The sequence below is a fragment of the Azolla caroliniana genome, unplaced genomic scaffold, assembly GCF_043228905.1.
Source record: "Azolla caroliniana isolate FFs.n. ecotype wild unplaced genomic scaffold, voAzoCaro1.0.p SCAF_11, whole genome shotgun sequence".
Lineage (NCBI taxonomy): Eukaryota > Viridiplantae > Streptophyta > Polypodiopsida > Salviniales > Salviniaceae > Azolla > Azolla caroliniana.
The window spans coordinates 15,866,718-15,884,010 of record NW_028230446.1 but is presented as its reverse complement, the minus strand read 5'-3'; the positions used below and the strand labels follow the sequence as shown (position 1 = coordinate 15,884,010).

The window sequence follows — 17,293 nt, the reverse complement described above, 5'->3', positions numbered from 1 at the left end:
GAAGTCATGATATATAAAAGGAACTCTAAGAAGACATCATAGGTACGTTCATAGAGTTCTAGAACTCGGACGTATGTATACAAACTAAAACCAATATTGAATCATGAGCAAGAAAATGATCTTGAAAATGACAATGGTAAATATTGATGCGAAAGTTTTTGTAAAAACTAGGGCATGAACTTGCACAAAATCTGGAACAAGATTAGTGCTACTTGATAGTTTATGCTGATGGATAAATATTTGTCAGAAGGATTTATAAAGTTGATCTAATTGTGAGTTTCTGCAATCTCAAAGCAATTAAAATATGCACACTAACAATGAGATTGAAAGCAATGGTACGAGAGACTCCTCTAAAAAAACTATTAAGGGGTGGAATGCATTTTGTAACTACTTTAGATGGAATCTCCATCTTGATTCTAGGAATTGCATGCTTAGAAACAAATGCACTATCTATACGATAAGGATTCGCCCCATTTTGATGAGCCAAACCATCCAATGACCCATCTGTCATCTTCAAAATTACTAGAAATAGAAATTCCTTAACTTATTTGAAAGGATGAAATCCTCAATAAAAGGTTTGATTTTAGACACCAAGGATCCTAGGACCAATGAAGATAAAGGAATGTTTGTATCCAAAGTAAAACGGGCATGAAGAGTGCAATCTAGCAAGGGAAATAAATAGGGGGCACACAATTGATATTGAATGTAAGCAAGTTGGACAATGTTCTAGTTTCAAGATAAATAGGGCAAGTGATAGTTGGAATGGAGTGATCAACATACAACTTTTGATGATTGAGGAAGGGTGCCCCCATTGGTTTGTCTAAATATAAGAAATATGCCACACTCACACAAGAATCCATCAACCTAAAGGGAGATGCGATCAACCAATCATTCTTATGCTCTTTTGGGCTATTTGTTGGAGAAGCCAAGTGTGTTTGTTTGTCCACTGTCATTTGGATTGGGTGCCCCATCTCCCCATCTGGTGAACTAAAAGTGAGTTCCATAATGGGCAAGGCTCGTAAATTTCACGGTCGTGGTAGTCTTGTTTGTGTTCCATCGCCCATTGTATAATATAGGATAACTTATGGAAACAAGGGGAGGAGGTCTAAACTAATGCTTCACACACAACATTGTATACCCACCCACACCCACACAAATTAGGCGCTTTGCATACAACATTATATTAGGGTTTACCGACTGACCGACCTACCCACATATTATATTAGGGTTTAAACACACATACACAAAATATATTAGGGTTTCAAATGCACACACACAAATTATAGTAGGGTTTAACACACACACACACACACACAAATATGTATATATTAGGGTTTCAAATGCACATACACAAATTATATTAGGGTTTAACACACACACATAAATTATATTAGGGTTTAAACACACACACACACACACACAAACTCACTCACTCAATCACTCTCTTAAACACAAATAGAACATAATAAGAAGCGCGCGAAGACACACATACACACAGAGAGAGGGAGGCGACAAACAGAGATACAGAGAGAGGGTGACAGAGCTAGAGACAGAGACAGAGACAGAGACAGAGAGAGATTATATGCGGCTCGAGACCTCTTCTCCTGCGATGGAGTTCTGGGGTAAGCCTCTTATCCATCCATCCATCCATCCATCCGTCTTTTTCCTTCCATCCATTTCAGTCCTCCAACCATTCATTCTGAAGCATTCATTAGCTATGGGGGTGAGCAGACATTGAATTTGTGACTGTCATGTGCTTTTCTTTCTTTCCCAGGTGTTGAAGTGAAGCCGAAGCAGACGTTCAGGCTCGCTCGCTCTGACTATGGCGGCTCACGCCTTCATATCTCCCAGGTTTGCGACCGTTCTCTCATTCCGTCGATTTCTTATTGTTCCATCATTCATCGTCATCGTCATTCAGCATCATCCTGTGTGTGTGTGTGTCTATATGAGCATGGATTTTGACTGTCTCCTCGGATCATTCTCTTTCCGTGTGGGTTCATTTTTAATGCTCTCGCTTTCTCTGTCACTCTGTATCGATTCATATTGTTCTATCTGATCTCCGTCTCCTTCTTCTATTTATGCCTAAACCTCTTTCATCTCTCTCTTTTTCTCTTTCTCCTTCGTTTTTAGCCTCAGGCATGAATGGATTCCATGACACCAATCTGTATATGTTCTATTTTGCTCTGAACAAGTTCAGAGTAGTGTATATGTATATGTATATATGTGTATATATATATATATCACACTTGTCCAACCAATGCTCTCCACCTTCATCTTCACATTTCTGATTTACTTTCTCAGGCATTCCTCAACCCTGCACAATCACCCCCTTTTTACTTACTCCTTAGGGGATAGTGAGCATGCACAAAGCAGCAATATTTACAATAAAAATTCTTCAATATAGACACCCACTTACCAAATCCTTTACGTGGAAAATTTTCACTTTGTACCCATAGTTCATTTCCTTACCTCCAACCCTACACCCTTTCTATGCAGGCTTTTGTGCATGTGATTGTATCCGTGTTTTTCTATAACTTTAATGGTACACCTATTTCAGGCCACTCTGGGGAGGAAGCCAGTGAAGGGGGAGAGAGTCATTGTGAAATGCCGAGCAGGTCATGGATCCTCTCCCTCTCCTTCTCTTTATCTCTGTTCCCTTCTCCCTGGAATCTCCGAGAGCTGCTCCCTTGACCTCTACTTCGAGGACGACATTGCCATCTCTGTCAAAGGATCCGCCAGCGTCCACCTTGTTGGGTATTTTGAAGGCTCTTACGAGGACGATGAGCCTGGTGAAGATGTGGAAGACGATGGATACTCTGATGAAGAGAGTCATGATGAAGACGATGAAGATGGTGGTTCGTATCCTTCAAACATTAATATCTTACTCAGTTCAAAGAATCCATTTTCCCTTTAATATTTATGTCTTTATTGCAGATAAACCTAGTTCTATTTTCCCCTTGTTAGTTAGTGTATAATGCAGTTTAAAGGATCTACTTCACCTTCGATTAGCCTTTAGTTCAGTCTTAAAGGATATATGTTACCTTTAATGGTTCATTTGAAGGGTGTATTGAGTATGGTTGACGTTTGAGAGCAAATACACTGCTTCTTCCTGGTGTTAGATAGTTTCTGCCACTGCTTATTCCATAACCACTTTCAGTATGGATGACTTCATTTGTGACGATGATGAAGAAGAAGAAGAAGAAGATGATGATGACAATGAGGATGAATATGAAGACGATGATGTTTATTCGGATGTTGAGGAGACAACCGATGAAGATGAACTGATTCCCCTTCCTAAATCACGAGGTATATGTATATGTCTATATATATATAGATTTCCTTTCACATTCATGAATTACATAGTCTGTTGTTGGAGATATGATTCCATTAACGTTCAATAAAAACATACAGTTAAACTCAAAGCAAAGGATGATAAGGTCTCTAAAGAAAGAAAACCAAAGATAATACCCATAGTACCATCAAAGGATGAGAATAGTGATGCTGGTAAGGAGAGTAAGAAAGAAGTATCTAATGGTGGTATTAGCAGTGATGGTGTCACTAATGCCATGACCTCTAAAGAAAGCAAACAAGCAATAATACCCACAGTACCATCAAGGGATGAGAACAGTGATGCTGGTAAGGAGAGTAACAAAGAAGTAGTAGCTAATGGTGGTATTAGCAGTGATGGTGTCACTAATTCCATTGTCAGTAGTGAACACGATGATAAGAATGATGCTTCTGTGAGTAAGAAAAGGAAAGTTGAAGCCCAAGATACTCGGTCTACTAAGAAAAGGTTTGTATGATTTTCCTTTGAATATTTTCTTAACCTCTTTTAATTACATGAGGGTTTGGCACCTTGATCTCTGGTTGAATCCTGTGTACTTTTCATTGAAAATTTATATAAAATATTCTTTGGTCTTTTTTTCATCATTTTCTTTTGTTTGTATCCATATTTTTCTACGAAACTAAGAGAATGTTTTTGTATTTCCTTACAATTTCCTATCATTTCCTTCATCAAAAGGAAATTCGGCCAATTAGATCAGCAAACAAAGTTCTGCAATTTTTGTAAATGAGAGTATATATTGTATTTGTATCACCATTCTTTTTGAGACGGAAGATGACAATGTTTCAGGTTATCTGAGACAAAGCCATCTCCAGAGCCCACAAGAGCACCTGAGAATGGTCAAGATACATCAGTGGATAAAACCAATGCAACATCAGAAAGTGCGAAGAAGAAGAAGAAACATAAAAAGAAAAAGGAATCAGAGCAGAAAGAAGAGCCCTTGGATACACAATCATTACAAAATGACAACGGAACTCCTTTGAAAGAAGGGAAAGATAAAACTCCTAGTAAACAACATAAAGTCAAAAAGCATTATGAAACTGAGAATGTGTCTGTGGGAGAACCAAATGGCAAGCAAAAAAAGCCCGGAAAGAAGGTATATTCAAAGTGTTCTTTTAACAGGATCATAAGTTTGAAAAAGCTTTATATTATATCATATTTGGTAGGATAGATTATATATTTGTTAATTAAAATCTAAATGTAGATTATATATTTGTTTCCTTGGTTTTTGTTGCACAGGGTAAATAATGAAAATTGTGAATGTATCACGTTGTTTGAGGTGAATATCTGGTTTTGCGTTTCAATTTCTTTATGGGTCTAGTTGATTAAAATGGTAAAATTTTCAAGTTTAAACATGGATTTGGTCTTTCTTTTCTTGTTGACCTGATTTGCAGGTATTAGAGTTATCACGGAATTCCAACAAATTCAAATTCACGGACTTTTTTAATTTGAATTGTTTTTCAACTATGCCTATGAATTCATGGGTGGTTTTTTTGACATGCTATTGGTGTGTTTTGACTTTGTCAATGAGGAGTGAAATGTTTATAGAGAAAGGTAATTCAGCTTTTGGAGTTTGTTATTGGTTCATTTTCAACCACAACTCCTTAAGTTTTTTTGATTGAGTTCATGGGTAGTTGTCATCTGGATTGGTTGTATGCTAATACAGACATACTGATTATTTGAAATTTTAATTTTGAACTGGAATTTCAGAATTTCAAGGCAGTGTTTAATTCTGTGACAGTAACCTGTGTCTTAAATAACTATATAATCCTACCTTGACGTCTAACCTGTGCTGTGACCATAATGCCGCCTACTCCCTGAGATTTTCAATAATGTATTGGAATGAAATGTCTTAACCATAATGCTGAGGGAACTGTCTACATTGTAGGAATGGTAAGATTTTGAACTGGATTATGTAATGCATTGTGTGGCAGTCTGGATACTTGACAAAATATTCTGGTAGTTGCCAATATGATTTTGATGTTGAAAGTTCTGAATAGATTGTGCTTTGAAGTAGAGGATTTGACGGCGAGGTCAATCTCTCCAATCAGACAACTAATGTGTTATTGTAGGAGCACGAGGACAAACGGCCATTAACTTGATGGAGAAACAGGTGAATAAGGCAAGCCCAGATGTACAGCTTGAAATCTGTCCTGCATATGGGTGGGTACATGCACTCCTTAGTTAGTATCATGCTTGTGGCATCACCTTTGATCAAATAAAATGTGTCGGTTCAATTTCAAATAATATTGTTGTGATTGAAACTGAAACATGTTCTGAAAATCATGGACGTTTGAATAGAATGTGGCATAAGAGCATGGAAGTGGTGATGTGGATGAACAAGGAGATAGGCCAAACCCTACATGCTTGAGTGCAATCTGCTCATTCAGAGGATATGGTTTGTTGTTCGGTATAGAATATGTCAGAGGAAGATCTGCATTTTGTGATTGTGCAGGATAGGGGTCGTGACATGGTGAAAGAGGCATGGAAAAGAATGTGGCAGGATAGGATCTTGTTTGTGTCTCACATGTTGGGCAAACAGGAGAATGACTTCAGAACCATACGCTCTGAACTTTACATTTTTGAAACATTACTCTTTTAGAGACATACCATGTCTATACCTTTTAAAAGTCAACGTCTTGCATGGCAACATAACTACAAAAGTACAGGGAATTATAGCCACTGATATCGTTGGCCTTCTTGTGGCCAATACATTGAAGAGAAATGGAACTTTGAAATAGTAGAATAAAATCAATAATTGTGAACTAACTTATTGCTTACTACTCTGTGAAACACAAGACTTTGTTGATTATCTAGTAAATTGTATTTCTTTTGTAAATTGATTGAGTTAACATCATGGCAGTAGTAAACTAGGGAAGAATGACCATTGCTTCAAAGAACCAACTGATATCAACATTTAAATTGGAACTAGGATATGATTTAATCTCTTGATCAAATTTGGAGACCATTTTGGCCATTTAGAAGCCACTAAGACCTCTCTTTTTCTTTCTTCTACATCAATAATGGAACTTTGATCTAATTCTTGATGTTCCCTTTTTGCATCTGAACCAAACACAAAATGATTCATGCAATAGTTACTTTGTTTTACTGAAATTTGGGGATTTTTTAATGTTTCAGATGATATGATAAAGGTCCTGGCTACGCCCTGGAGGAGACTACACCGACCCTTACAGCGATAAAAAATATGTACTTGATCCGTATTTTTAAATGGTGGGAAATCGCATACCATCAGCCCATATAGCTAGGGGCGCATGGGTACATAATACCGAATGGAAGCCAGGTTAAGGCGCAGGGTCAGATTGAGATACCTGACAATTTACAACCTTCCCTCAACAATTAAACTACTACGTCGTGACCATAATGTGACAAGGTAGTAAAAGGAAATATTAAATGCGCAAAATAATCTAGAAGGGTATTTTCAAGTTTCTGAGACAAGGAATTAAATCCTACATTGTCAAAAATGTTTTGATAGAGGGGATACATACACGTTTAGTTTCTAATTGTTATGCCATCTATGAATGCTTAACATGTATACAATGTCAGGATTTCCTTAAATAGCTAATAGCATTTCACGCTTAAGACCACCTTCGATATCACCTTCAAGACAAAGATTTGCTGGATACACTTGTTCTGCTTCTAAATTGTCATTAGCATTCTTTCGTATCCTAGTATTGTGTTGAGTTCTACTCACATCAAGAACTTTTTATCTACATCTCTTGTCAAATCTACGCCAACACCCATAAATACCACAAATTTTGTATCAAATCATCATAGTTGTAATATCCTTAGAGCCCTCTTATGCTGCATATATAATATCTATACACAATATAGGAGGTTCAAGCTCAATGTAGGCTATACATGGCTCAAGCCAAGTGGACACAGTATATAAATGTATGGAGAGATGGAGTGTTAGATGTTCTTTGTCCTTGAATATAGCAATACTTCTCCAAATTAGGAAGAGAACTCCACAATTGCCAATCTCTCGTCAAGGATTGTGAGCTCCAAATCCTTGTGACACTCATATATCTTTGACAAGATAATTACCTGATAAGGATGCAACTTGGATGAGCCAATAACAAGTGTTTTTGGGAATACAGATGATTGAATCTGGATAATACTCTTATCAATCATAAATAGCAATTTGCATGAAACTGAGATATCTTTGACAAAATGATTATCCAATAATGGTGCACCTTAGATGAACCAATAGCAAGAGTTTTAGGCAAACGAGAATTATATAATACAAATGATTGAATTCGGATAATACTCTTATCAATTCATAAATACCGCTTCGCATGAAACTGACGTGCCACGCCTTGAAAGACCAGGCAATTTGACAGGATACTTCATTGGAATTTCATCAACTGTGAGATACATCGGTCAAGTGTTTCTTATGAAGGAGAAAGAACATATTATAAATATATGTCGAGAATCACTTCAAATGATGGATGAGTACATCTATTGTTTGAGTGTGTTAAACGGAACACAGCCAGCCACATTATGCTCAACATATTTCATATCTATATATTGAATATTCATGTTTTCACTCAAGGAGATTTCGATGTCTTCCCTATGCTGCAAATGATCTCCGAGTAGACTGTTCTTTGAAAGTTTACTGAGTTTCTCATTATACAGATATCACTGTGTTCGATTGTAATCATTTTCTTTGGGTTTTCAAGAACTCGGTGGTGGTTCAAGTTACATGTTACATTCAACAGTATGGGAGCTTGAGGAAAGATACAAATATCTTACTTGTCATAAGACATAAGAGATGTCAGAGATGTAGGATTAAGAACCATCACCATGTCTGTTTATGTCTTCTTGATTCTGAACCAACTTGATCCTGGAGAGCGCATATATATGAGATATTTGAGCATGGGATTAATTTTCCAGAAAATGGTAAAAACAACAATCTTTTGTGAATTTTACCTTGCCCTTACACTTCGCACATCATGCCATATCTGGTTAACTGTAGTTACCTTCTCATTACTTGTCAAATCAATATCCTCAGGCAGAATCATGGTTGCAACATGAATGAAGTCATATAATTGTGTCTCTAATTCTTCAAGATTTTTGTCGATCTTTGACAAGAAACATATATATGAATCTGATCCAGTTGCAGATATGGAATCATCCACCTTATCTAGTCTACTAGTATCTTCAGAAAAACTATGCTCCATCTCTGCATTAGGTATAGCATTGTATGTAGTATCCCCTGCCTCATCCTCATCTAGATCAGAATTATCCAAGCCAACATTTTCTTCAACTGCAAGAGCTTCTGCTTTTGGTGAAACAATTCTTACACTTGTCACTTTGTCAGGGCTCTTGTCATCTATGCCTGGGTTTGATGTTGAAAGTAATGCGATTAGCTGTGTTTCCTTTCCAGAAATAGCCTGCAAAACATTCATATTGCCGAATACATTTCATTTCCTGCCAATACAATCAATCAAATGTGTGAAGCATACACATTGGTAATTATGATTTTTAGACTCTTAAATAAAGATAAAACTTCAAAACATGCTCAGAATTCCCACTATATATCATTACAAACAAATTTTTTTGCATTACAAACAAATTTTTTTGCCAGATACTCAGAATGAATAATCAGATACATTTCACAATGTCCCAGAATGTTTCAAAAAATCATGAAAACAAAACATTGAGATATATCATGCATTAGAATTAATTGAAGAAATCAACTATACGTTATTGGGATTAATTTTGGATAAACTACTCATATGACTACAATAAAAAACTAATTAAGCATGCACATAATCAAGTTTGAGTAAATTTGATGGTTCAGGCATACTTTGGAAGAACTGGTAGAAAAGCTCTTGACAGCAGCTCTAGGCTTTCCACTGAAGTTACAAGGACAGCACTCATCTCCATACCACCTAAGATAGAGGGAGATCACAAAGACATTGACATTGACGATGATGCCACACATTAGTAGGTCTCCATGAATTACTAACCAGATGAATATGGTGACCCACTGGAATGCTTTGTAAAACATTTTTAGTTCCATGGGTCATGTTTCTGGTGCTCAAGGACATTAAAACAACATCTCCGGAGTTGTAACTCACCTCCCAAACTGGCTGCAAAACAAAAGAGAGATTTGCGCCACCAGTGCCTTTGGACATGTGACCAGATATCCAACTTTCCCCAAAGATGAAAAATGCATTCAATATGAATGATGATGTTCCCATGCAGCGACTGGAATGTAGGAATTGCATGGGAAAACCATCACTTTGTATAATTCCCACTACAGGATGTTAAGGCCTGAAACTAATGTTACTAAATCACCTGTTTAAACCCCAAATGCTATTGCCACACCCCTCTACAAGAGCCAACATTCATACCAAAATTTTCATCATCCACTAACAAGAAGTATCATAACAGAGTCCAGATCCTGTTGCTATCATTTACCCCCTTTTCTTGTGCACTATGAAAGCATTCAGTTACTGAATCCTATGCCTCTCATCTCATTGAGAGAATTACAAATGGTTGGCAAACTTTGGCTCAAAAAATCATTCAGAACAGAAGTTATTCATATGACATAGCAAAAATATGATCTGACATACTTCACCAAGCTTATTGGAAAGTTCTTCAAGAACCTCTGCCCGTTTCTTAGACCTTTCCAATGCTTGCATGATCTTTTGCTTTTCTGCTATGAGTTGTCTAGCACTTTCTTCTTTACCAGCTTTTAACTCGATTCGAGCTCGCATCCTCAGTTTCTCAACAGATTCTGTTAGCCGCATGAATCGTCCCCTTGCTGCATTCGCTGAAACATACAATGGTACTATATCATATAAAATTTACATAAAGCCAGATGTACCTCGCCAAAACATTGGCATTTGAATCCTATTTCATGTAGTTAGTACATTATTACAAGTTTGGTAATCAGTATATCCCTATTAGCTGGCCGGTGGGAGTGAGAAGTGCGGGATATGTCTGTTTTACATTCTCCTAATTAGCCTAATTTACGCCCTACATTAACCGATTACAGTTTCCAGGGTCTTCAACCCTGTCCCAAAATTCACAGAGGTGTCTGTATGGTGGCGATTTTCATTAACCAATACTTCCTAACACAAAGAACCACCCAAACAACAAATTTATTTACATACATCGTTACATGACAAAATATTTTGTTGTGTGTCAAGATTAATTGTGTCACTACTCTCTCGTATCGTTACATGACAAAATATTTTGTTATGTGTCAAGATTAATTGTGTGACTGCTCTCTTATCAGTGAAGATACATGCTTCCCAATTTTCGAAATGGAACAAAGTCCAGTTGCTGAGGCCAATTTGTCATTCACTTGTGATGATGTTAAACTTTTGTATAACCAAAATAAATGGAACTATCTGCATTCTTGAATTTTGCATGGGGATAGGGTCCAACTACTCTGGCAATAGGTTTGTTACATGATTTCTTCGAGCGAACAGGGTTCAACACCTTTGACAACAGTGGCAGTCAAGAATGAGGTTAGAGCTGTTAGCATACTCATTCGACCAGTGTCAAAAATATGGCATGGGTGACACTCACGAAACCCTTTTTGTGAAAGAGTTGACAGGTGATAGATATGAATCTGGGAAGGAAGCAAAGAAAGTGAGGATACAGAAAAGTGCTAAATTCTGAAGTGATCCATCCCTTTAAATACTATTTAAGAATCGTTATATTTGTCAACCAATGTCCATGCAACTATCCTAAGAAAGATCCACACTTGGCTTGGTTGGAAGCAAATTTAGAAATTCTGTTGGTTGACCGAAGATTTACAGTAATTTAAGGTTCCATTTCTGATAACACACCCAATAATGACCGCAAATATTTACCAGGTATAGATACATACAAAAAGAATTTATTTTTCTCCTCATACACGGAACCAAACTGCGGTTGATACATAACAAAACTTTTCATACATTGGATTCTTGAGCGATCTCACGGGTGCCTGACTCAGAACATGTGTATATTATGAAAGATTTACAAGATACAATAAAAAACGTTTCTTGAGTTCTGAGAAGCTTCCTCACTCCATAAGCTACGCAATATATATTGTCTTCGTCTCTATATAGCCAATGGTCTCCTTTAAAAAATTTAAGACGTTGGTCGAGCACTTCCGTTCTTCTTGGAACACAGGAAAACCGGACATGATGAATACTTACCACACAGTTCTGTGAGCATCCACCACGGATGACTTACAAGCAACGCGTATCATATAATGGAATGTTTTCCGTACCTCGAGCTCGAGTTCTCTCGGCTTCAGAATGTAGCGATTCGAGCTGCGACTTGAGTTCTTCAGAGGAAACCTTCATTGCATCTGAGCGGATGGAGCATGACGCCGTTCGCTTTCCTCTTGTTCTCGATGTTGGGTTGCGGTTGAGGTGTTTCATGGAGAGAGAGAGCTGCGGCAGGGACGATGGAGAAGGAAGGAAGAGAAGAAGGGGGGGTCGCGGAGACGGAGACGGAGATGGAGAGGTACCGAGCTTCGCCATGGATTCTTTTGGCCCCACACATGTGCAGAGAAATAGAGAAACAGAGAAAGAGAGAGAGGTTTGGAAGATTTATTTACATGAATGGAGAGCATGGCCTTCCTTCCTTCGAGCGGCCGGCCATCGAATCGCCGCCCATTTCGAGACCCCCAGACGTAACCGAGAGAAAGAAGGAAGGAATTGCCGCCCATTTCGAGACCCCCGAACGTAACCGAGAGAAAGAAAGAAGGAATCACCACCCATTTCGAGGAGACCCCGACTTTAAGTGAAAGAAAGAAACAAAGAAGGAATTGCCACCCATTTCGAGAGTCCCTGGACTTAAACTGAAAGAAAGAAAGAAGGAAAGAGAGAAAAGGAAAGGAGATAATGCTATATCCTTGCCATCATATCAAGTCAGGTCGTGTTTGACTACCTTAGGTATTGGGGATGTGCTTTAATTGGACCATGAGAAATGGGTTCTGAATCTTCAACACAACAACTCCAAAGGATGAAAGGGAAAATTGATTTGGCAGTTTTTGTAACTCTGTTGTATGGGGACATTGTCCCAAGATGAGGTAGATTTATACCATCTAGTATTACAACACTTGAGAGGGTTTCCCTTTGCCATATCGCTACTACCAAAGTAGTGAAGATAGCAATGGTTGTTTTATCATCTTGTTTTAATGACAAACATGGATTTGCGAAAAAAAAAAGGAAAGGAAAGGAAAGCAACGTGATGACCTGAACCAAACATAGAACTTCCCCAATACATATATATAATCGAATGCTTTTTAGATATCCTAAATCGTGGCACAATGTACCTTCGGAGTGGCCAAGAAAAGCACACCAATATTCATTCATCCTCATAGGGTCATAACGACATGGTTTTTGGGGTCACGAAACTTTCCAAGTCGAGACATTTCTCATTATGACAACATCTAGATACTTAGAAACACGTGGGACACAACTTTCCAACAATGAGGTCGTGAGTCATGACCATCTCAAGGTATTGAAATAATGCCAAGGAGAACGATGAAATCTTGCAAAAAACAACCTTATATAAAAGATGGAAATCTACTAAATAAGTGGTTGTAGTGTTAGAAATTTGAAATATGTGGTTGCTTATTGTTTGAAATTTACATATACATTTTTCTTTGTCAAAATTTGAGCCCCTAATAAAATAAAATAATGGTTGCTCACGTGATTGTATCTTAGTATGTGTGTGTCCAAGCATGCATGCATGTGTGTGTGTGTGTGAGAGAGAGAGAGAGAGAGAGAGAGAGAGAGAGAGAGAGAACCATACTCCATTGTCACACCTATTGTAAGTAGTGTTTTTTACACACATTTATTAATATAATTGTGTGTTTTCACCAAACATATGGTACTACAATAGGTGTGAAAATGAAAAGACAATGGAAAGACACCATGATACGGAGCTTGGGCAAGGTATATGCTATATAAATGTGAATTTAGGAAGCTTCCTCGAATGATCACGGAATTCAAGGTATACCACCTTGAAATGGTGACACTAGAAGAGGACAATCTCCAAGATATGATCTTAGCGAACCTAGTGGAAGTTGAAAATGCATTGGTTGGACCACTAAAGAGGCACGGTATATGTTGAAATGAATCTTAGCTTGCTAACACGGAATATACAAGGAATTGGCGGCGGCCAATTCCACATGAGGAAGAATGTATTAGCTGCTGAAATTCAGTGATGCATTGAGGCAATTGTGCCTGATGTTATCATGGTGCAAGAGCACCATCTAGATGGGGATAAGATCGGCAAAATTGGAAACATTTGCCCTGGGAGTTGGACCAATACATGGTCTGCAGCTACGGGGGACATACAGATTCATGGGGGAGTACTCATAGCCATGAAACCTAAGTATGATGCAACATTCACAGGCAGAGGATAAAACACAGATATGGGCACTTGGCATACTAAACATATATGCCCCAAATTCAGTTGCCGAAAGAAAGGAATTCTAGTTGCAACTAGTGGACAAGAAACCGGATGCAGATTTGTGGATCATTGGAGGAGATTTTAATATGGTGGAGCAACAAGAAGATAGAAGCGGAAATGCAAATGGCACGATGCAAGGGGTGGAAAAAGATGCATGGGATAAGTTTTGTCTAGCATATAATGTGATAGATTGTTGGAACGCACCTAACTTTTAGATGCAAAAAGAAAATTCTCTTCTATACTCTAGAGTAGGAGGAAGCGTGCATGGGAGGACAATGTCCAGGCTAGACAGATGGTATTTGGACCCTCGGCTCATTGATATGAAAGGCAAATGCATAATTTGTCCTGGAACGATGTTCTCAGACCATGCACCAGTCCTGTTGCATATAATAGAAAACATTCGATGCAATCCACATAATGTGAAGGTGAGTAATGAGTTAACAATGCTTGATAATTGGCGACCATGGACGATTCTCACTAATGCCTATACGATCATGGCTAAAGTTGTAAGTAGTTGATTGAAAACGGTCCTAGAGGACATAATACATACAACGCAAACTGGCTTCCTAGAAAACCGAAGCATTGTTGACAATGTGATAACTTTCTGGGAGTATTCAGCATGGGCGGAGGAGCAAGGAGTGTACCTAGCAGTAATGTTACTCGACTTCAAAAAAGCATATGATAGGATCTTATGGGAATTCCTAGAAGCAGTTATGGATGCCCTAGGTTTCGAGCAACAATGGATCCTTGGATTGGTTGCCTTTTACAAGGATGCTTCCAGCCAGGTTTTAATGGCTGGAAGCTTGGGGAAGAGCTTTAGGATGACACGATCGGTACGCCAAGGATGCCCATTGGCCCCGTACCTATTCATTATTGCAGTAGAAGCCTTGCATTATCAGATTGGTGATAGATATTGGCAAATACAAGGCCTTCCCTTACCCGAGGATGCAGGAATGAGGCTTGATACAGAATATGTTGATGATACAACAACCTACGTTAAGGGGGATGCAAACAACTTGGACAGACTGCAAAGTGGAATAAATGAGTTTTGTAGGGGATTGGGTGCTAAAATAAACTGGAATAAATCAGTGGGCATTTGGATTAACAATAAGCCTGTGGTAAATTGGGCTCCAGACCCTAATTTCATATGGTTGAGGAGAGGAAATTGGGCTCCAAACCCTAATTTTAGATGGTGAGGAGAGGAGAAGCTACTAGATACTTGGGTTTCAAAGTCAGGATGGACATTGATCACTCAGAACACTACAATCTACTTGTGGACAAAATAAAAGCGAAGCTAATATGGTGGAATGCAATAAAATTATCCTTTGTAGCCAAGATTGTGATTGCAAATTGGGTTCCAATGGCCACAATACATGTTGGATAATCGCACCCAAGTCGATGAAAGTGATAAAAAGGCTGATCAAAAATTTCTTATGGGGGGGCATAGAGGAAAAACATGCTCGTGCAAAGGTTGCATGGACCACACATTAAAGATAAAAGTGAAGGTGGGGTGGGACTAATAGATCCTGTGGTGCAAACGAAGGCATTGCTAGGCAAATTGGTGGCCAGGAGCTTGCAACCACCTGAGGCACCTTGGAAAATTCTTTAGCGACACAAATGGAAGATGTGGTTGCCAAGACAAGGTGGAAGTTGGCCAAGTAGCGCTTTTTGGGGGTTTGTGCTAGAAATGTGACCCAAATACTGGGGATGTACACAAAGTATATGTGATGTTGGAATTATGAAGCCATGACAAGGAATAAGAAAGGGAATCATTTGTAGGTGGAGCAATGATGCATATGCCCGAATGTACATGCCTATTGTTTGGAACCCACTAATTAGAGATGTGGATGGGCTGATGATAGGACAAAAAACAGGCTTCAAATGGGCCAATTTAATCAATGCCCAAGGGAATACGTTGGCAGATTGGAAGAGATTCCTATGTAATTATGTGGGCACTCAAAAGACTAGAATATGGAGGATAAACATGGGTAAATGCATGCTAATGAGGATTACAAATGCCATTGCACGCAATGGGCAAATCTTGGAAGATGAAGCCATAAGTCCCTCTAAAATTGAATGGACAAGTCACAAGACTTATTGATGCTGAAAATTATCTAATTGGAATTAAGGGAATGAAAGCAAGATCTAATGAGGCATGCTACTACAAAATAGAGCATAGAATGGTAATATGTGAGCAACTAGCCTATCAAACTGAAAGGCCGATTAGATTGCTTGCAAAAAATGGAAAGGATATGATAGTTGACCCCAAGCCGAGTGAGCTCAAACCAACGATAGTGTGTTGGCCGATAGAAGGGCATTCAAATAAGCTATCATGGGACCAACAATGTATTTCTAGAGAACTCAAGGACAAATTGATGGTGCCAAGTTGGTTCAATTTTTCAGGTACAACACGAAAATTGGGAGGCAAATTATACTAAAACAAGAACACAAAGATATTGCAGCTCGTAAATTTTGGATACAAGAGGGCATCAATGAAAGGAGATTAGCTAAATTCTGGAAAATGATATGGCATGATAGTGGTGACCGCAAGATAATGATGTGCTTATGACCTATTGTGCATAGAGCCTTGCCCGGTAGGGGCGTGGGCTAAAGGCCCCAATGTAGATCCTAGATGTAGTGCATGTGGACATCTAGAAAGCATTTCCCTTTGTCTATGGGAATGTCATGAGGCAACGACTGTATGGAGGAGGGCATTACGATGGCTATGCCATGCCTCTAGCTCATTTACCCTCAAATGGGGACATGTTTGTTGGAACTATCTTGATGATGATGTGGAGAAATTTGATAGCACATGCAAAGGAATGTACAAAGGGTAGAATGGAACTATTTGATTGATCACAGATAACAATGCACCTACAAGTAATGCCCAGAAGCAAAAAATTGGAGATTTATGGATGTTGTTTGCACCCATTATCATATGGAACATTTGGACTGCAAGATGTACCAGGGTATTTTTAGCAAACAAACGGCCTCCAGCAGAATCTATTAAGCTAATATGGCACACATTAATAACTACATTGAGGGCCCAATATGAGCGGATTGATGGTAGTACGTAGTACCGAGATGGTTGTTCCCCCTCCCATTAGATGATAGAGGGGCGTGAATGACATGAGAAACATGGAGAACAAACATGTGGGCTATTGAGTGTAAGATAAATAAGTGAGGTAGCCCATATGGAAGTAGATAATGACTAAAGTTGTGTATTGTATGTCATTTTAACTAATGGAGTATATTCTTATTTGGAAAGAGAGAGAGAGAGAGAGAGAGAGAGAGAGAGAGAGAGAGGCTATGACACTAATTCGGAGAGAGAGTAGAGAGAGAGAGAGAGAAAACGCAAAGTTCGGAGATGTTGAAGAAGGGCAAACACTAATTTTGATGTATCTTCTTGCTACATTGTCCGTTTCCTTTGTTCTTTAGCTCGTTTCGAAGCCTGCACATAGAGCTTTCTAAAGAGTATTTGCACGTATCATTTGG

At 38.5% G+C, this 17,293-nt stretch overlaps 2 protein-coding genes across 3 annotated transcripts; one reads left to right on the top strand and one right to left on the bottom strand.

The window, feature by feature from the left end:
- Window positions 1-1,488: 1,488 nt before the first annotated feature.
- On the top strand, window positions 1,489-5,034 carry LOC147858002 (uncharacterized). The gene is made up of 8 exons (XM_087328024.1): window positions 1,489-1,622; window positions 1,775-1,851; window positions 2,558-2,859; window positions 3,158-3,306; window positions 3,412-3,793; window positions 4,133-4,439; window positions 4,583-4,622; window positions 4,738-5,034. The coding sequence occupies exons 1-7, from the start codon at window positions 1,583-1,585 to the stop codon at window positions 4,589-4,591; spliced, it is 1,266 nt and encodes a 421-aa protein (XP_087184150.1). The 5' UTR covers window positions 1,489-1,582; the 3' UTR covers window positions 4,592-4,622; window positions 4,738-5,034.
- A 2,076-nt stretch (window positions 5,035-7,110) lies between these two features.
- On the bottom strand, window positions 7,111-11,882 carry LOC147858001 (uncharacterized). 2 transcript variants are annotated; one of them, XM_087327685.1, is made up of 5 exons: window positions 11,601-11,882; window positions 9,946-10,145; window positions 8,294-8,757; window positions 8,117-8,207; window positions 7,111-8,080 (listed from the first exon to the last, which is right to left on the bottom strand). In XM_087327685.1, the coding sequence occupies exons 1-4, from the start codon at window positions 11,854-11,856 to the stop codon at window positions 8,153-8,155; spliced, it is 975 nt and encodes a 324-aa protein (XP_087183811.1). In that variant the 5' UTR covers window positions 11,857-11,882; the 3' UTR covers window positions 7,111-8,080; window positions 8,117-8,152. The 2 variants fall into 2 exon arrangements, with proteins under 2 accessions (XP_087183811.1, XP_087183810.1); XM_087327684.1 differs by having other exon boundaries at window positions 7,111-8,207.
- Window positions 11,883-17,293: the final 5,411 nt, after the last annotated feature.

What these genes read in the sequence shown, in the direction of transcription:
- LOC147858002 (XM_087328024.1), top strand. Translation starts at nt 1,583, where the DNA reads ATGCGGCTCGAGACCTCTTCTCCTGCGATGGAGTTCTGGG. An exon ending in TCCTGCGATGGAGTTCTGGG is followed by an intron (nt 1,623 to 1,774) that starts GTAAGCCTCTTA and finishes TTTCTTTCCCAG; the next exon opens with GTGTTGAAGTGAAGCCGAAG. An exon ending in CACGCCTTCATATCTCCCAG is followed by an intron (nt 1,852 to 2,557) that starts GTTTGCGACCGT and finishes CACCTATTTCAG; the next exon opens with GCCACTCTGGGGAGGAAGCC.
- LOC147858001 (XM_087327684.1), bottom strand. Translation starts at nt 11,856, where the DNA reads ATGGCGAAGCTCGGTACCTCTCCATCTCCGTCTCCGTCTCCGCGACCC. An exon ending in CGAGAGAACTCGAGCTCGAG is followed by an intron (nt 10,146 to 11,600) that starts GTACGGAAAACA and finishes TGTATGTTTCAG; the next exon opens with CGAATGCAGCAAGGGGACGA. An exon ending in TTTCCAATAAGCTTGGTGAA is followed by an intron (nt 8,758 to 9,945) that starts GTATGTCAGATC and finishes AATGTTTTGCAG; the next exon opens with GCTATTTCTGGAAAGGAAAC.